Genomic DNA, 19,428 nt, shown 5'->3' with positions numbered 1-19,428 from the left:
ATTGCTCCACTCGGCCACAGTGGATTCCTCCATGTTAGTGTTTTAGTGCCACGTTGTCATTCCTGCTGTCACCCAGAGCAGCTGAGACCAGCCAGGGGGACGCCCTCCAACATCCCCATCAGATGGGACAAAACACATTGACACATTTTGCGTTTATTAGCAAAATGTCCAAATGCATTTAACTGTCGCACAAAGTGTGCCGTATTTAATGCTAATATGTTAAGGCTTTCGTGATGTTTTGTAACAACACGGCAGTGCTTTATGTTGCGAGGTAAGTGATGAATGATTGTGAAAAAGCTATGGGGTGATCATATGCTGGACACACCTCATTAAATGCAGTGTGTCCCAGTGTAATCCCAGTGTGACCTGTGTGCCTCGCACCCTAAATCAGATGACAGTAGAGATTAGTTGTCCATCTGATATCATCATCAGAGCCTAACTGCAGGCCACCCCTGTGTTGTATCTGTTTTGTTCATGTGCAGGAAAACATTTTCCAAAGTAGGGACATTTCGGAATGATGGGATTGGTTTCTTTTTCATTTCCTGTGTGTGTCAGTGCCGATATGCCCAGTAGATTTGCTTGACTGGGACATGCAGTGTTCTGTACTGTGACATGCCAGGAGGGGACCAACCATCTGTCACACAGTACCTTAATAAACAGAAAGGTGCCATATAACATCCTGTTGACTTCCTCCAAAGCCACTTTCTTTGATATCAGCTCTCTGTTCTGTGATGGATGGCTACATGTTGTTATATCTGACACATCAAACAGAAGATGATTGAAACACACAAGGCAGAATTACTGTGTGCGGAATTCGCAGTATCTCACAATGTTGAAGTTTTCCTGAGTGTATGATATGCTAAGATGTACACAGCCTTCATGGATGTTAGACGTCTAACTACACAAAGTTAATTAACAATGCCAGGTCAGGGATGCCCTTGTGGTGGTTTTCTGTTTGAATGAGCATGGCACCAGGGGAGGTAACCGAGAATAATAATGGCAGAAGTGGAAAACCTCAGACACACAAAAGGACAGATGGGATCTGGGATGTACAGACAGAGCAGAATTTCTCGCAAGGCTGCCTCATTGTTACGTGATACAGATGCTATTATTAATTATGTAATGCTAAGGAAACGTTCAGGCCAGCTTTCCCACTTTTTGGTTCAAGTGAGCTACCGGTAAAGGTACCACCATGCTTATGGGATTTTCTGTTCAACCACACAGGGGCGCTAGTGAGTCAATTAGACTTGTCAGACAGGCTGCTGGATGTCTGGACAAACAATGAGACACCCAGTGTTTTCCTCGTTGACAGGATAACACTGCCTTTCCCGCATCAGTAATGGCATGACCCACAGCTTTGTGAAACACAAAACAATTACTTGTGTGGAAATTAAACATCTGCCAATGGAAAGAAATTGGCAAAAGCAATTATGCACAAAACCTAGATTAAAGGCACTGCCAATGTTTCATAAAATGTAATTTTGTTTAAGCTAAATATGGTTTCTCACTAATGATATGTCTCTTATAATGACATATTGTTTACCAAAACCAGGTCTACGTGACATGACACCTCTTATTGGGGCTCCTGAGTGGCGCAGCAGTCTAAGGCTTTGCACCTCAGCGTAAGAGGCTTCATTGCAGTTCCTGGATCAAATCCAGGCTGCATCACATCCAGCTGTGATTGGGAGTCCCATAGGGTGGTGCACAATTGGCCCAGGTTTGGCTGAGGTAGGCCATCATTGTAAATAAGAATTTGTTCTTAATGTTCTTAACTGACTTGCCATGTTAAATAAAATAAAAAATAAAAATATTCACCCCAACTAGGTGGTGTTGATGTGAACAGCTGGTGAAAGCCCTGAGAGGGTGAAAGTGTACCAAGCAGGGAGACTGTGGCTGCCTGTCTATTCTAAGTGTTTATAGGGTGTCAGGCCGCCTAGTGGTTAACACGCTAGGCCAATTACCGAAAGGTTGCTGGTTAGAATACCTGAACCAACAACGTAACAAATCTGTCAATGTGCTCTTGAGTTCATTTTCTCTCTTACTACTGTAAAAACAACACATTTCACTGCATCTGTCCCATGTATATGACAATAAATCATTAAAAAAATCTATCCTGCTCAAACGAAACAGCAAACACTTTGGCTTGTTTACCTTCAGGTATATCACTGAGAAATGGAGGATACTGGGTCACTATGCCTTTGGTCTTATTATTTTGGATGACACAAGCAATAAAACTCGAGGGTGTGTGGTATATGGCCAATATACCACGGCTGTCAGCATTCAGGGCTCAAACCACCCAGTTGGTAATAAATATCTGTTGTCATCAGAGTACTACACGGTCATTTCATTTACTGTACACCCATGTTATTGTGGCCCTATTTCTTACATAGAAAAACACATTCTTGAGTAAAAAGTTTAAGGTGTTGCACTATTGTTCAAAAGTAGAATTCTTGAGAGTGTACAGTAAATTGCTTTGTTTAGTTAACAGAGCAGTGTCTGGCTGAGAGCACCATGATCTTGTTATCCCTGGTCAAAAGGTTCCTCTCTCTGCAGGCAGAGAGGCAGAGAGAGATAGGGCTGGTTAAAGTTTAACCCAGCAGGCTCATAAAGCAGCTCCAGGACAGTGAACCTTTGGAGTTTGATATGATGTAATTACCGAATCACCCCAGTGACACGTTTCAAAATCACTAGAATGAAGGACTGAGTCTTCCGGGTGGTGATCTCTGAAATTGCTCAGGTAAGCTTAGCTCACCAACTCTTCCTTGTTATGTCTCTGCTGCTTTGGAGTCTTGTAAGAAATCTCCCCTTTGGAGATCTGCTCTCTTCCAGCATGCTGAGTCTCATTGAACTCACTGGGGATGTTTTTCGTGTGACTGATCTAACTGATCAACTGTGGTCAAGTGTTGTGTTGGGTGACTTGTAAGGTACTGAGGACACAGTCAAGGTAAGAACCTAGAGGGAGGGGGACATGATTAGAAGGTTTCATATAGATGGTTGGTTGTCATTTTCTGTTAATTGTGTTGATGTTGCAGGCGTCACATGTGTGACATGTCTAACGGGGAAGAGCCTTGTTTGACATAGTCATATTGTTCACTAGTTTGTCATTTTGCAGCATTTGTATGTGCCAATTGTCGATTCTATTATAGTCAGCATGTAGAATTCACAGTAGTGTGCCTACAGTTTCATATAAGTCAAACTGATTAACAGTGGTTATTTTTGGTATGTATGTCAGATGCCAATAAACATATGGAACGAGTTATGGCTCCTTTTGAACTTTGAAGTCCTGTGGTAAAAGTACACTCTTAGGGGGGAAAAGGTGGTATCTAGAACCTAAAAGGGTTCTTCGGCTGTCCCCATAGGACAATCTTTTGAAGAGCCCTTTTTGGTTTTAGGTAGAAACCTTTTGGGTTCCATGTAGAACCGTTTCCAAAAGGGTTCTACCTGGAAGCAAATAGGGATCTCCTATGGGGACAGCCGAAGAACCTTTTCGGAACCCTTTTTCTAAGACTGTAGTAATAAAAGCAAGTAAACTGAAGAGACTACTCAAAATATGAAATGAAAGTCCAAACTATTTGATATGATTTCCATTATAAATCTTTTTGGACCTGTTTTTCCAGCAGCAAACACGACCAACACAGTGGCATTTCAGCCATGTGTGTATTTAGCTTCAGTCAACAAAACTCCAAAAAGCAGCTACTGATCACCGCCAGACAAGGCTCCATCTAGTTATCTTGTTTACGCAAACGGTAACCAGGCTATCATGAAGAGAGCCCCAGACACACACACACACACAGAGAGAGAGACGAGAGAGAGAGAGAGAGAGAGAGAGAGGGGGAACATTGCTTTGGCAATGTAAACATGTTTCCAAAGCCAATAAAGACCTTCAATTGAATTGAGAGTATTATTTATTTCACTTTGTATGTTATCTACTTCACTTGCTTGGCAATGTTAACATATGATTCCCATGCCAATAAAGCCCCTTGAATTGAAATTAATTGAGATGAGTTGAGTTGAATTTAATTGAGTAATGGAGTCCTGTAGTAGTAGTACATCCACTCAAGGCTTAGAGCCTCATAATGACACCTTCTCTCCAAGCCACCCAGAACAGAAATAGAACCTAAAGACCGTTTCCCTCCCCAGGTGTTAGCCTAGGCTCAAAGTGGCAACGGAACCCAATACCTCGTCTTTGACTGTAGAGATTAATTTAGTGTTTTTCTTGGTCAGGGAATAGTGCTGTTGCCATGGTTGGCTGCCTACGCCAATGTTCTGCAAGTGAATGATGCCGAAATAACTCATCTCTCTAGACACAGACCTGGAGAGTATCATAATGGCAGCTAATATTGAATTCACAGATTAAAATATGCGACCTGGGTCCCAGTATTGTTACTAATGATATTGTGAAATCAATCTGAACTCTTAAATGAGAGTGAGAAACCATGCCCCCTCTGGCTTGACTGTGGTAAATGATGGGGCTCGACCTGAGAGCAGGTCAACTCCAGTATTTATTTATATTGCCTGGCGTCTTGACATTTTCAACAAAGTCTTCCAGGGAGCATTCGATGAGAGTGGTGAGGAGTGAACAGTGAAAACAAAGTGTTGGGAGAATTCATTGTCTTGAAGGAGAAATTGGTTCGACTATATTTGGGGGAAGAAGGTGTGTGTATGACATAATTTCTGTCATGATTGGCACTTGAGGCCATTTGAAGATGGTTTGTGTGGCCGTCACGTACCCTGTGACCCCCTCTCTCTCCCTCGTTCCCCATCCCTCTGATCTGGAGGAGTGGAGCCTTGTCATCACCAGCAGGACCTCTCTCTTTCTCTTTGATCCATATGTGTGGGAAGAAACAAAGAGAGGCCTCTCAATCAGGATGGAAATCCTTGCAACACTCAGAGTGACCTGTTTACTGTATCTTCCTACTGATTTAATCAACCTCTCACCAACTAAAGGGATTATCTTGAAGTGGACTATAGTTCGCGAGCGTTGGGCGTGTTGCTGTGTCTTGTGATTGGCCATTGAGAATCAAAGGATTGATTAAGGAGCCCTTATTCAAAGCTGTTGCTTAAGGACTTCCTGTATGTCACAGTACATGAGTGGGAGAGTGTGGGGAAGATGTGTATGGTGGTGGTGGGTGGAATAGATTGAGAGAAAGGGGCCTCAGTGGTTGTCTGCTGTTTGGGCTGAGTTGCGTTAATAATTACAGAGCTGTCTTAAACCTGGAACTGAATGAAATACGTGTCATCATGGTGCATAACAGCTGAGTACCTGCTGGGGGCGCCATTCAGCCAAAATCATACCTGATCATTCTGTAAAGGTTTTTGAGACCAAATGAGTCTCAAAAGGAACTTACAATACATAGCGCATTTGATTTACTATATGTAGATTCATGCGTGATAGAGTACTGAAGTTCTGAAACAGTTTAAGAGTTTATGCCTAAAAAGTTCAAATAGTAGCAAAAGAAGGCTACAGTGTGATTTGATGACACATTGAGCTCTAGTTATGGGTTGTTTAGGATGTTCTCTCTGACGTGTTCTGAACTGTGATTTGATTTCAGTGAGCACCCCTAATTTCGCTGATTTACTGCTGACAATCGCTCACAATGGAATCTAATCAAAAATCTGGGGATGGACTGACGGGCATGCAGAAAGAGGCCGCGCTGCGTGCGCTCATTCAGCGCACAGAATACCAATTACTGCAGGTAGGAGCCATATCCAAAGCATGTAGGGCTTTCGCCTAATCTATGACCAAATCTATGAGTGTTATCATAAGTCCTCCACACAAGTCATCCTTCCTTATGGGGTTTATGTGTAATGTGAAGTGCTCTGATAAAATCGGAGGTCTCTCCATCAGTTTCAAAGCTATTCACGTGCCAGTGAGCTCTTTCCCTTGGCCTTCGTTACAATTATTGATAATGGGGCGCCACCCTCTGGTGAAAGACACAAGTGACAGGATCCCTCTGTCTTACTGCATGTCAAATTCATTTGGTTGGAGATTTTACAGCTTGTATTGCATTGTTATGGGGATTGTCTGGGCAATTTGTGCATAACTACAAGGTCATCAAAGATAACAAGGATATCTGGGAGATTTCTATATGAATGCTCAAATCTCTCATTCGGAATGAAACCTGCGTTACAAAGGACATTTCAGGTGGATCTCCTTACAAACCCCTGGTTACTCACCATCAGTCCGTTGTGTCTACAGGAGAATGGTCAGAGGAGGTACGGCGGGCCCCCTCCAGGCTGGGAAGGCCCTCCCCCAGAGAGGGGCAGTGAGATCTTTGTGGGGAAGCTGCCAAGAGACCTCTTTGAGGATGAGCTGGTCCCCCACTGTGAGAAAGTAAGATAGGTTTGCCAGTTAAATCAGTTCCCAAAGTGTAACCTGTTGTGTGTCCTTGGTTTTCAAACGCTTCCCCTTTCAATTCACAGTTTGGGAAAATCTTTGAGGTTCGGATGATGATGGACTTCAACGGCAATAATCGAGGATATGCCTTCGTTACCTTTTACAACAAAAATGAAGCCAAGACCGCCATGAAACAGCTCAATAACTATGAAATCAGGTAAGCAATCACATGACACAATGGAATGAAATGGGGGAAAAGCCCTGTGTAGCCTAATGGTTAGCCAGCACAAGCAGACGCATGAGTCATGGAAAACTGAATGCATGACTCCCAACACGCACCCGACAGTAACAATATTGGGTTTCATTGTTGACAAAAAATCAATCAATCTTTCCATTCAATCCAATCTGTTTATTCTCCAGGAACGGAAGGCTCCTGGGAGTGTGTGCCAGTGTGGACAACTGTCGTCTGTTTGTGGGGGGCATCCCCAAATCCAAGAAGAGAGAGGAGATCCTGATGGAGATGAAGAAAGTAACAGATGGGGTGTTGGAGGTGATTGTTTACCCCAGTGCTGCGGACAAGACCAAGAACAGGGGCTTCGCCTTTGTGGAGTACAACAGTCACCGCGCTGCAGCCATGGCCAGGAGGAAACTACTACCAGGTGCTAAACCCATATTATATACTGTTAACAGGCATAGTACTGATAATCCCAGTCAGTCAAGAAACAACACCATTGTAGCATAAGCCTATGGAAGGACACAGTAAATCATACTGAACCATGATGACTTTGAGGCTTTGAAAAGAAGCGTGTACCTTATTACTTTGGGTGGGCTAACTGGCTGAAGTGTTGAACTTCCTGATCTCCTTCCCCAGGGAGGATCCTGCTGTGGGGGCACGCCATTGCCGTGGACTGGGCGGAGCCTGAAGTGGAAGTGGACGAGGACACCATGGCAACGGTGAAGATTCTCTACGTGAGGAACTTAATGCTGGCCACTACAGAAGAGACCATCGAGAAGGAGTTCAACAGTATCAAACCAGGCAGGTTCAATTAAAGCTCAGTCGGATAGTGGGTCCCGTTTGGGGTCAACAACAAATTTCCGTATGTGACTGTGTTATGATGGGGTTAGTAAGCAGATGTATGCTGATGATCTACAGGTGCTGTAGAGAGAGTGAAGAAGATCAGAGACTATGCCTTTGTCCATTTCACCCAGAGAGAGGATGCGATAAGCGCCATGGACGCACTGAATGGAAAGGTATAATCTCTCTCACCGGCCTCTCTCCTCACTGGTCTTTCTCTCTCTCTCTCTCTCTCTCTCTGGTCTTTCTCTCTCTCTCTCTCTCTCTCTCTCTCTCTCTCTCTCTCTCTCTCTCTCTCACTGGCCTCTCTCCCTCACTGGTCTCTCTTTCTCTCTCTCTCCCTCACTGGTCTCTCTTTCTATCTCTCACTGGCCTCTCTCCCTCACTGGCCTCTCTCTCTCTCTGGTCTCTCTCTCTCACTCTCTCACTGGCCTCTCTCTCTCTCTCTCTCTCTCTCTCTCACTGGCCTCTCTCCCTCACTGGTCTCTCTCTCACCGGCCTATCCCAGGACATGTAATGTCATGGTGACACATGCTTTTATCTAAGTGACTCACAGTTAGCAGATATTCAACATATTCAGTTCATGTGGGAATCAAAGTCTCATCCCTACCAGGCTCCAGCTGAACGATAAGCCATCAGAACCAAGCAATGTCATACACCAATGCATTATCCAGCCACAACCTGCCTCTACACGGAATAGATCCAAATGTCAACTTCTCCCCTAGCTGGTGGATGGCTCTCCCGTGGAGGTGACCCTGGCTAAGCCGGTGGATAAGGACAACTACGTGCGCTACACCCGGGGTACAGGTGGCCGGGGTGGGGCCGTGCTCCAGGGGGAGTACACCTACACACTGGGCCAGGTGTATGACCCCTCAGCAGCCTACCTGGGTGCCCCCGTGTTCTACGCCCCCCAGATATATGCTGCTATTCCTAATCAGTTCCGCTTCCCCATTGCCAAGGGGCTTGTGGGGGGCCGTGGCCTGGTGCGCACGCCCTCAGTCAGAGGTGGGTAACCTCTCTGATTCCTCTCCACAGCTAATCAGTGACACAGACACACACATATATATATATATACATATATACATATATATATATATATATATAAATATATATATACAGTGCCTTGCGAAAGTATGATTGGAACACAATCATGAAGTGGAACAACATTTATTGGATATTTCAAACTTTTTTAACAAATCAAAAACTGAAAAATTGGGCGTGCAAAATTATTCAGCCCCTTTACTTTCAGTGCAGCAAACTCTCTCCAGAAGTTCAGTGAGGATCTCTGAATGATCCAATGTTGACCTAAATGACTAATGATGATAAATACAATCCACCTGTGATGATAAATACAATCCACCGGTCCGTTAAAAGCGCAGAGAGCATCATGAAGAACAAGGAACACACCAGGCAGGTCCGAGATACTGTTGTGAAGAAGTTTAAAGCCGGATTTGGATACAAAAAGATTTCCCAAGCTTTAAACATCCCAAGGAGCACTGTGCAAGCGATAATATTGAAATGGAAGGAGTATCAGACCACTGCAAATCTACCAAGACCTGGCCGTCCCTCTAAACTTTCAGCTCATAAAATGAGAAGACTGATCAGAGATGCAGCCAAGAGGCCCATGATCACTCTGGATGAACTGCAGATATCTAAAGCTGAGGTGGGAGACTCTTTCCATAGGACAACAATCAGTCGTATATTGCACAAATCGGGGCTTTATGGAAGAGTGGCAAGAAGAAAGCCATTTCTTAAAGATATCCATAAAAAGTGTTGTTTAAAGTTTGCCACAAGCCACCTGGGAGACACACCAAACATGTGGAAGAAGGTGCTCTGGTCAGATGAAACCAAAATTGAACTTTTTGGCAACAATGCAAAACTTTATGTTTGGCGTAAAAGCAACACAGCTCATCACCCTGAACACACCATACCCACTGTCAAACATGGTGGTGGCAGCATCATGGTTTGGGCCTGCTTTTCTTCAGCATGGACAGGGAAGATGGTTAAAATTGATGGGAAGATGATGGAGCCAAATACAGGACCATTCTGGAAGAAAACCTGATGGAGTCTGCAAAAGACCTGAGACTGGGACGGAGATTTGTCTTCCAACAAGACAATGATCCAAAACATAAAGCAAAATCTACAATGGAATGGTTCAAAAATAAACATATCCAGGTGTTAGAATGGCCAAGTCAAAGTCCAGACCTGAATCCAATCGAGAATCTGTGGAAAGAACTGAAAACTGCTGTTCACAAATGCTCTCCATCCAACCTCACTGAGTTCGAGCTGTTTTGCAAGGAGGAATGGGAAAAAAATTCAGTCTCTCGATGTGCAAAACTGATAGAGACATACCCCAAGCGACTTACAGCTGTAATCGCAGCAAAAGGTGGCGCTACAAATTATTAACTTAAGGGGGCTGAATAATTTTGCACGCCCAATTTTTCAGTTTTTGATTTGTTAAAAGAGTTTGAAATATCCAATAAATGTCGTTCCACTTCATGATTGTGTCCCACTTGTTGTTGATTCTTCACAAAAAAATACAGTTTTATATCTTTATGTTTGAAGCCTGAAATGTGGCAAAAGGTCGCAAAGTTCAAGGGGGCCGAATACTTTCGCAAGGCACTGTATATATATATATATATATGGCATTTATCTACCAATCTGTGTCTTTGAGTAGTTGATAAGGCCAATGGTATATGTTGTAATCACTTGAGATATCCAAATCCAATGCAAACCAGCATCAAAGAGTAGTTTCAGGATTCAACTGAAATGGTTTTGTTTGTTTGAATCAGAGAAATCTATAATGTACTTAATTCAGTCCGGAGCCAAATCCACATTTTGCAATGATATACTGTATGTTCTTTCATTAATGTTTGATCTCCTAATAGAGATAATGTACCTATGTTCATGCATTGAGCACTATGAATAATGCTGTACTGCTTTATTTTTTAGCAGTAAGAGATTTAGGATGCCTGACTGTCATTCAAAATGTGCTCTCCATGGCTGCATATTACAATCTAGTATGACAAGTACGATCATTCAATCAAGTTGGATTTGGGGGGAAATTTAACATGTCAAAAATGGAATCGCTGTACTGTGCTGGCCTGGATGACCTATGATCAGTCTTTACAAGGTATTGATTGCCTCCCAGGTGATTTCTGGTGATTTGATTCGATATAATGCCTTCTTGCATTCCTAGAAATTTACATGAATGTACCTGTAGGGGCAGCGGGCATACGCGGGATGGGTGGTCGCGGATACCTCGCCTACGCAGGTTTAGGCCGAGGCTGTGCCACCTACCAGCTAAAGACAGACAAGCACCCCGAGGACAAGCTCTTTGACCTGCTGCCAGGCATGGAACTCACGCCCATGAACCCTGTGAAGCCTCCCGGTATCAAACACACACCACAGGTACACACACACACCACAGACACACAGACACACACACACGTCCAGACCTGATGAGAACTGACGGGACAACAAACACATACGCACTTGAATACTTTTTAGCCGTAAATAAGGTATTCAGCATTCTGCTGACACAATAATTTAAATGTTTCAGAAAAACACATCTATTAATGTTTCATGTCTTCTTCCAGATCTTGGAGGATGTGTGTCAGAAGAACAACTGGGGGCAGCCAGTTTATCAGCTTCACTCTGCCATCGGACCTGATCAAAGCCAACTGTTCCTCTACAAAGTCACCATTCCGGCTCTGTCCACCCAATACCCTAATGTGTAAGAAACACAGCCACCTAATAGCCACATCTAATGTGTTTCAGTAGTGGCTTCCTATATCAAAGGATAATATAACCCTGTAACTGTCACGCCCTAACCATAGAGAAACTTTTATTTCTCTATTTTGGTTAGGTCAGGGTGTGACTAGGGTGGGTAGTCTAGTTTTTCTTTTTCTATGTTGGCCTGGTATGGTTCCCAATCAGAGGCAGCTGTCTATTGTTGTCTCTGATTTGGGATCATATTCAGGCAGCCTTTTCCCACCTGTTGTTTGTGGGATCTTGAGTTTGAATTGTTGCTTTTCAGCCCTACAAAGCTGCACGTTCGGTTGTTACTATTTCATGTTTTTTTTGCCGGCTATCGTAAATAAAAAATGATTAACCTACTAGGTCCGACCTTACCTCCAACAACGATCGTTACTGTAACCTTCTCCTCTAGCATTGCAATCATTTAGCAGGCACTTTAATCCACAGTGATTTACAGAAGCAATTAGGTTGAAGTGCCTTGCTCTAGGGCACCCCGGCAGATTTTCACCTGCTTGGCTTGGGGATTCAAACCAGCAACTTTCGGTTACTGGCCCAATGCTCTTAACCACTAGTCAACCCGCCGGCTTCCTCTATCCAAGGATCCCTTGGATAATATAACCCTTTAACCTTCTCTCTCCCTCTCCCTCTCCCTCTCTCTCTCTCTCTCTCTCCCTCTCTCCCTCTCTCCCTCTCTCTCTCCCTCTCTCCCTCTCTCCCTCTCTCCCTCTCTCTCTCTCCCTCCCTCCCTCCCTTCCTTCGTCCATCCCTTCCTCCAGGCATCCGTTCACCCCAGCCAAGCTGTGTACATCTGTGGATGAGGCCAAGGTTCATGCTGCGGAGCACGCCCTGCATACCCTGGGTCTGCAGACAGAAGGAGCCGAGGCCTCCGCTGCAGCCGTTGCTGCATTCCCAGGTATGTTGTGAATGTCCGTAAGACTAACCATCATACCACCCTCTCTCTAGAGTAGATTGCTTAGAACCACAAACTTGTTCAAACTGAACATCATACAGACTCCACAATAACGACAAGATATGAGCTTGAACAACTGAAATGCAATTTGAATAGCTATCAAACCCATGTCTTGTCTCCTGATCTGCAGGTTACACAATAGCGAACACCTCAGCCTCAGTAGCTGCCTCCCAGCTCAAACAGGCCGTCTCCCTGCACCAGGACATGGCAGCTTACACTGCCTACGAAGGCTATCCCGCCTTCACCGTGGCAACCCGTGGAGACGGTTATGGAGTGTACTAGGGCCATCCTGGAACGTCATACCATTTACCAGCATTCATTCGTAGTTCAGACTATATAAAACTACACTGAACAAAAATATAAATTCAACATGTAAAAGATCCCAGAAATGTTTCATACCCACAACATGTGTTCACATCCCTGTTAGTGAGCATTTCTCCTTTGCCAAAATAATCCATCCACTAGACAGGTGTGGCATATCAAGAAGCTGATTAAACAGCATTATCATTACACAGATGCATCTTGTGCTGGGTGCAATAAAAGGTCACTCTAAAATGTGCAGTTTTGTCATGCGAAACAATGCCACAGATGTCTCAAGTTTTGAGGGAGCGTGCAATTGGCATGCTGACTGCAGCAATGTCCACCAAAGCTGTTGCCAGAGAACTGAATGTTCACTTCTCTATTATAAGCCACCTCCAACGTCATTTTAGAGTATGACCGGCCACACAACCGAACACCATGTGTAACGACGCCAGCCCAGGACCTCCACATCTGGCTTCTTAACCTACGGGATCTTCTGAGACCAGCCAACCAGACAGCTGATGAAACTGTGGGTTTGCACAACCAAAGAATTTCTGCACAAATTCTCAGTAACCGTCTCAGGGAAGCTCATCTGGGTGCTTGTCGTCCTCACCAGGGACTTGACCTGACTGCAGTTTGGCGTTGTAACCGACTTCAGTGGGCAAATTCTCACCTTCGATGGCCACTGGCACACTGAAGAAGTGTGCTCTTCAGGGATGAATCCCGGTTTCAACTGTACCGGGCAGATGGATGACAGCATGTATGGAGAGGTGTGAGCGAGCGCTTTGATGATGTCAACGTTGTGAACAGAGGTCCCCATGGTGGAGGTGGGGTTATGGTATGGGCAGGGATGAGCTACAGACAACAAACATAATTGCATTTTATCGATATCGATTTGAATGCACAGAGATTAACGTGACCGATCCTGAGACCTATTGACGTGCCATTCATCCACCGCCATCGCCTCATGTTTCAGCATGATAATGCACAGCCCCATGTCACAAGGATCTGTACACAATTCCTGAGGCTAAAAATGTCCCAGTTCTTCCATTGCCTGCATACTCACCTGACATGTCACCTATTGAGCATGTTTGGGATGCTCTGGATCGACATGTACGACAGCGTGTTCGAGTTCCCACCAATATCCAGCAACTTCGCACAGCCATTGGAGAGGAGTGGGACAACATTCCACCGGCCACAATCAACAGCCTGATCAACTCTATGCGAAGGAGATGTGTTGTGCTGCATGAGGCAAATGGCAGTCACACCAGATACTGACTGGTTTTCTGATCCACGTCCCTACTTTTTCCTTAAGGTATCTGTGACCAACATATGCATATCTGTATTCCCAGTCATGTGAAATCCATAGATTAGGGCATAATTAACCCACTGATTTCCTTATTTGAACTGTAACTCAGTAAAATTATTGCATGTTGCGTTTATATTTTTGTTCAGTGTACGTAGTATCCATTATGTCTTTTCATTTGATTGTGTGGATCTATTTAGTTCTAGAGGAGGGCCCTAATTGGATGTTGTAGAGTCAGCAAATTGTCAGAGATAGTTTTGATTGGTTCTTATGTACTTTATCATTATTTTGACAGCCACTACTTTTTTTATACTCATTGTCTATTTTATGACACAGCTGCTGGTTCATAGTGACAGACTAGTGGTCTCCTTTGACCCAATAGTGTAGAAGTTGAAGTGTCCCCATTTAAGTTTATTAAATTACCCCTAAAAGTCTCATTTAGATTCCTTCATAAATCATCTATAGAAATATAGTTTTTAAATGTCAGGGATTTCTAGTTTCAAGGATGGCTTTTACTTTCTACCTAAATGTGCTGCAAGTACCTTTTGATGTTGTTGCACGGTTGTACATTGTTAGACTAAAAACACTGGCATGGTTCAGTCACTTTTGATAGTGAGGGGTTTCTTTTGTGCTATTTGTGTCTCAGTATTTACAAATGCAAACACAGAATTTGTTTCCCTCTCTTTTCCAATGTCATAGTGTGCGGAAAATGAAATCCATCCACAAGCTGCTGTGAAACTGAACTGCCTATTTTAAGATGCCTATTTGAAGATGTTAAGAGTTTTGTCGTCTACGGAAAAGTGTTTGAGTCACGGTATATTTATTGTTCAAAATGTATTGTTTTACGTTGGAGTAATATATCTGGAGTGTTAGCTATGGACAATCATCTTGACGAAGATCTGTTTCATTCTATTTAGCTTATTTCTCTTATTGCCTTACACCCAACCTAGGCCTGCGAACATGGACATAGGAAGTGTTGACACCCTTCTCAGTGTACAAAACGACACTCTGATAAGCATAAATGCCTAAGCAGTGACAGTATTAAAGTGTGTATAGCACTTCCAACCTGTTTTTTTATACCAAAAAACAGACAATTTTTGTATAGTTACAGTGCCTTGCGAAAGTATTCGGCCCCCTTGAACTTTGTGACCTTTTGCCACATTTCAGGCTTCAAACATAAAGATATAAAACTGTATTTTTTTGTGAAGAATCAACAACAAGTGGGACACAATCATGAAGTGGAACGACATTTATTGGATATTTCAAACTTTTTTAACAAATCAAAAACTGAAAAATTGGGCGTGCAAAATTATTCAGCCCCTTTACTTTCAGTGCAGCAAACTCTCTCCAGAAGTTCAGTGAGGATCTCTGAATGATCCAATGTTGACCTAAATGACTAATGATGATAAATACAATCCACCTGTGTGTAATCAAGTCTCCGTATAAATGCACCTGCACTGTGATAGTCTCAGAGGTCCGTTAAAAGCGCAGAGAGCATCATGAAGAACAAGGAACACACCATGCAGGTCCGAGATACTGTTGTGAAGAAGTTTAAAGCCGGATTTGGATACAAAAAGATTTCCCAAGCTTTAAACATCCCAAGGAGCACTGTGCAAGCGATAATATTGAAATGGAAGGAGTATCAGACCACTGCAAATCTACCAAGACCTGGCCGTCCCTCTAAACTTTCAGCTCATACAAGGAGAAGACTGATCAGAGATGCAGCCAAGAGGCCCATGATCACTCTGGATGAATTGCAGATATCTAAAGCTGAGGTGGGAGACTCTTTCCATAGTACAACAATCAGTCGTATATTGCACAAATCTGGCATTTATGGAAGAGTGGCAAGAAGAAAGCCATTTCTTAAAGATATCCATAAAAAGTGTTGTTTAAAGTTTGCCACAAGCCAACTGGGAGACACACCAAACATGTGGAAGAAGGTGCTATGGTCAGATGAAACCAAAATTGAACTTTTTGGCAACAATGCAAAACGTTATGTTTGGTGTAAAAGCAACACAGCTCATCACCCTGAACACACCATACCCACTGTCAAACATGGTGGTGGCAGCATCATGTTTTGGGCCTGGTTTTCTTCAGCAGGGACAGGGAAGATGGTTAAAATTGATCGGAAGATGGATGGAGCCAAATACAGGACCATTCTGGAAGAAAACCTGATGGAGTCTGCAAAAGACCTGAGACTGGGACGGAGATTTGTCTTCCAACAAGACAATGATCCAAAACATAAAGCAAAATCTACAATGGAATGGTTCAAAAATAAACATATCCAGGTGTTAGAATGGCCAAGTCAAAGTCCAGACCTGAATCCAATCGAGAATCTGTGGAAAGAACTGAAAACTGCTGTTCACAAATGCTCTCCATCCAACCTCACTGAGCTCGAGCTGTTTTGCAAGGAGGAATGGGAAAAAATTTCAGTCTCTCGATGTGCAAAACTGATAGAGACATACCCCAAGCGACTTACAGCTGTAATCGCAGCAAAAGGTGGCGCTACAAAGTATTAACTTAAGGGGGCTGAATAATTTTGCACGCCCAATTTTTCAGTTTTTGATTTGTTAAAAAAGTTTGAAATATCCAATAAATGTCGTTTCACTTCATGATTGTGTCCCACTTGTTGTTGATTCTTCACAAAAAATACAGTTTTATATCTTTATGTTTGAAGCCTGAAATGTGGCAAAAGGTCGCAAAGTTCAAGGGGGCCGAATACTTTCGCAAGGCACTGTATATTGTTTTTGGATATTTCAAATTCTTTGTGCCTCAATAATTGATCTAAGAAAAAATCACAAAGGAGAGAAATAAATACACATCTGAAATGTAAGGAGAAATGGGAACCCTTTTGTGAAACAACGTGTCGTGCAGCTTGGTAATTCTAACGTTTCACAATCTGTAATTGCCTGTGATAAATGAACCAATTGCATTTTGAGACTAGCTTTCTTCACTTTATTCCTTCTACATAAAACTAAGAAGTGTGCCACAATATTTAAATTGTTTCATTCTATTCAAAATAAGCACTGTACATAATTACACACACAAAAAAAAACGTGAATCAACTGATCATAAACAAATTATCTTCATTTCCATGGGAGATGAGCTATGGAAGGGCACTGAAGCTGCCCTACATTCAAAACATATTTCCGCCGTCATCCTGTTGAGCACAGCCTCCATTCAGCGTAATGGCTTGTTGCCCATCAACCCAAAGGCCGGTTGCGTAGTGAAGCACTGGTCTTATTTAGTGCTTCAATGCTGTACATACATTGAACTGCATTGAAATAGAGAACATAAATACATTATCAAATGTGGGTCACTAGAAGTGTACACTGTAATGTGCCCTATTTGGTCTTACTCAGTGACCAGTGGTTATTAGTAATACGTTCTTTTGGAGACTCCGAAGAGCTCTGACACACCCCCATTCACTGGAATTACAGGATCTGTGATCCCCTTCCTCTGTTTGTAGTGTCCAATGTGTCTGATCCGGTAGGAGAAAGTCTGGGCTGACAGGAGGACGTGCTACTCAATGGTAACAATACTCTCTGCTCCATTCTTTACCCAGTTAAACCTATTGTGAGAGGAGACGAGAGAAGAGAGAGAAGAGGAAAGAAAAGACAAGAAAAAGACAAGAACACTAAAGACATGAGGGCTCAGTGTCACCTTCCATTCACCCCCCCCCCACACCTCTAATGTTGTCAGGCTGATGTTGACTGAGCTGATCGAAGAGTCTGTGACACAGAGAGACATCAGGCTGTTGGCACAGGAGAGTTCTGATCTTTAGAACACACTCACCATGACAACACCGTGGAGGTTAACAGTAGACCAAAAGTGACCTCATTGGACAGGGCTAAATCTAACCCTAATTGGGCAAAACAAGCTCTAAAGACCACCCATCAACCATCTGGCCCAACCTGCCTCTGCTTTTCTCAAAAATACTTCTTATGCTTGCAATTAATTAAGACACCCCCCCCCCCTCACTCAGACCTCTCCCAGACAGCCCTAGCAAAATTCTTGCTTGAGAAATTGCTCTTTGCTAAGAAGTTATTTTTGTTTCTTTTTTTACCATTTTAATTGAAAACAATCACAGTAAAGTCTGTCATTAATTGTTACCCAGAAATGATTTGATATTGAGATAGAAACAGCTGCATTGGACCTTTAAGCTGTGTGGTGATAATCAGCTATAAAACTGACAATTTTATCAATTGTCCTTGAGAAATAAGGCCTGGTGTGAATGACGCTAAATAAGCCAAGTAATCAAACCAAGCAGATAGTTCCAGGCGCTGCTAGCTATTTATTTATTCATTTACAGCAGCCATTAAAAGGATATCACCTCCTACTAAAATGGATCGTGTCTGATATACAGCGCACATGAAATGAGGATGTTGAATAAACAGGAAGTACCCTACCTTGTCTCCCAAGATACATCTGTGCGAACATTGTCCCAATTTCCTGTGCAGTATGTGGTCCTCACCTCTGCAATGGCCTCAAAACTTCTGGATATATGCAGAGATAGTGGATGCTCCTTTGCAATGCTGGATCTTCGAGAAATAACTGTAATAAGTGATTGTCAGCTATTTTGCGATCAGATCTGGAGCAGCGATCTGATACCACTCAAAATCTCACTTCTTCTCTCGCACCTGGTACTCCTCATAGGTGGTAATGTAATGAGTAGATGCTACACAGGCCAGCGACGACCACCTCTGCATTACTGAACGTTCGCTGAGCCTCCAAGTTCCTTATCAACAAACAAAGGTCATCTGTATAACACATTCAAATGTAATCCCAAAAAATGCAAACAGAATATTTGCCTTAATGAGTGTGTGTGTGTGTGTGTGTGTGTGTGTGTGTGTGTGTGTGTGTGTGTGTGTGTGTGTGTGTGTGTGTGTGTGTGTGTGTGTGTGTGTGTGTGTGTGTGTGTGTGTGTGTGTGTGTGTGTGTGTGTGTGTGTGTGTGTGTGTGTGTGTGATATTTGATACTCACGTGCTTGACGGCCTCCCCTGACATGGTGCTGCAAAACACGAGTAAAGTAAACAGAATTCAACCAACATGTCCTTCAACACGTCAGCTAAACAAACACTACGGCCTGTCTGTTCCCTTCAAAACAACATTGATTTTCATTGTACTTTCATGTGCGCCTTAACGCGTGACCTGCGAGTCACAACCTATTCCATCTCAAGTCCAAGTCCCAACACATCTGTTCCCTAATCACATTTTCCATGACAGCATTGGAACGAAAATCAAACGAGGGTTCATTAAGTTCAACCACTCACACACGTTCACACTGTAATGGAAATTCACGTCATTTCTCCAGGGACAGCCACATTGGCCTCAGGTCCTGTGGTGATCATCTGGACGCCCACAATGTTTGGGTGACACGGGAGGGGCCAGGTCAGCTAGGCCAGAGAGAACAGCACGGCCACATCTCCATGGTGACATCATGTTACAGTACACTGACACACAGTCCTAGCTTTGGAAACACAATTCCCCTAGAGTAACACCACAGTTTAAGCCATTGGAAAGTGTTAGGCTGCGCTGGGGCTACAATGGAAAAAGGCTGAAAAAGAACCGTGCTCACACCTCTCCAGTGCTGAAGAGAACAGGTTTGGGGTGGTGGCAGTCCTGTGTCTCATTGGAGGGAGCTCCAAACAGTGTATCTCTAATGCCTTGCCAAAATGGGT

The 19,428-nt window shown here is 43.4% G+C and overlaps 1 protein-coding gene across 3 annotated transcripts; it reads left to right on the top strand.

Moving 5' to 3' along the window:
• Window positions 1-2,635: 2,635 nt before the first annotated feature.
• Window positions 2,636-16,685, top strand: LOC135505143 (APOBEC1 complementation factor-like). Of its 3 annotated transcripts, none has more exons than XM_064924270.1 (12): window positions 2,636-2,737; window positions 5,553-5,696; window positions 6,200-6,334; window positions 6,424-6,554; window positions 6,758-6,996; window positions 7,209-7,373; window positions 7,491-7,588; window positions 8,138-8,417; window positions 10,636-10,823; window positions 11,012-11,148; window positions 11,948-12,084; window positions 12,272-16,685. In XM_064924270.1, exons 2-12 carry the CDS (start codon window positions 5,598-5,600, stop codon window positions 12,421-12,423), a joined length of 1,761 nt encoding a protein of 586 aa, XP_064780342.1. In that variant the 5' UTR covers window positions 2,636-2,737; window positions 5,553-5,597; the 3' UTR covers window positions 12,424-16,685. The 3 variants fall into 3 exon arrangements, with proteins under 3 accessions (XP_064780342.1, XP_064780339.1, XP_064780341.1); XM_064924267.1 differs by having other exon boundaries at window positions 10,612-10,823; XM_064924269.1 differs by lacking the exon at window positions 2,636-2,737 and adding an exon at window positions 2,765-2,944 and having other exon boundaries at window positions 10,612-10,823.
• Window positions 16,686-19,428: the final 2,743 nt, after the last annotated feature.

The sequence above is a fragment of the Oncorhynchus masou genome, chromosome 18 (assembly GCF_036934945.1).
Source record: "Oncorhynchus masou masou isolate Uvic2021 chromosome 18, UVic_Omas_1.1, whole genome shotgun sequence".
Lineage (NCBI taxonomy): Eukaryota > Metazoa > Chordata > Actinopteri > Salmoniformes > Salmonidae > Oncorhynchus > Oncorhynchus masou.
This window is presented reverse-complemented; position numbering and strand designations above follow the sequence as displayed.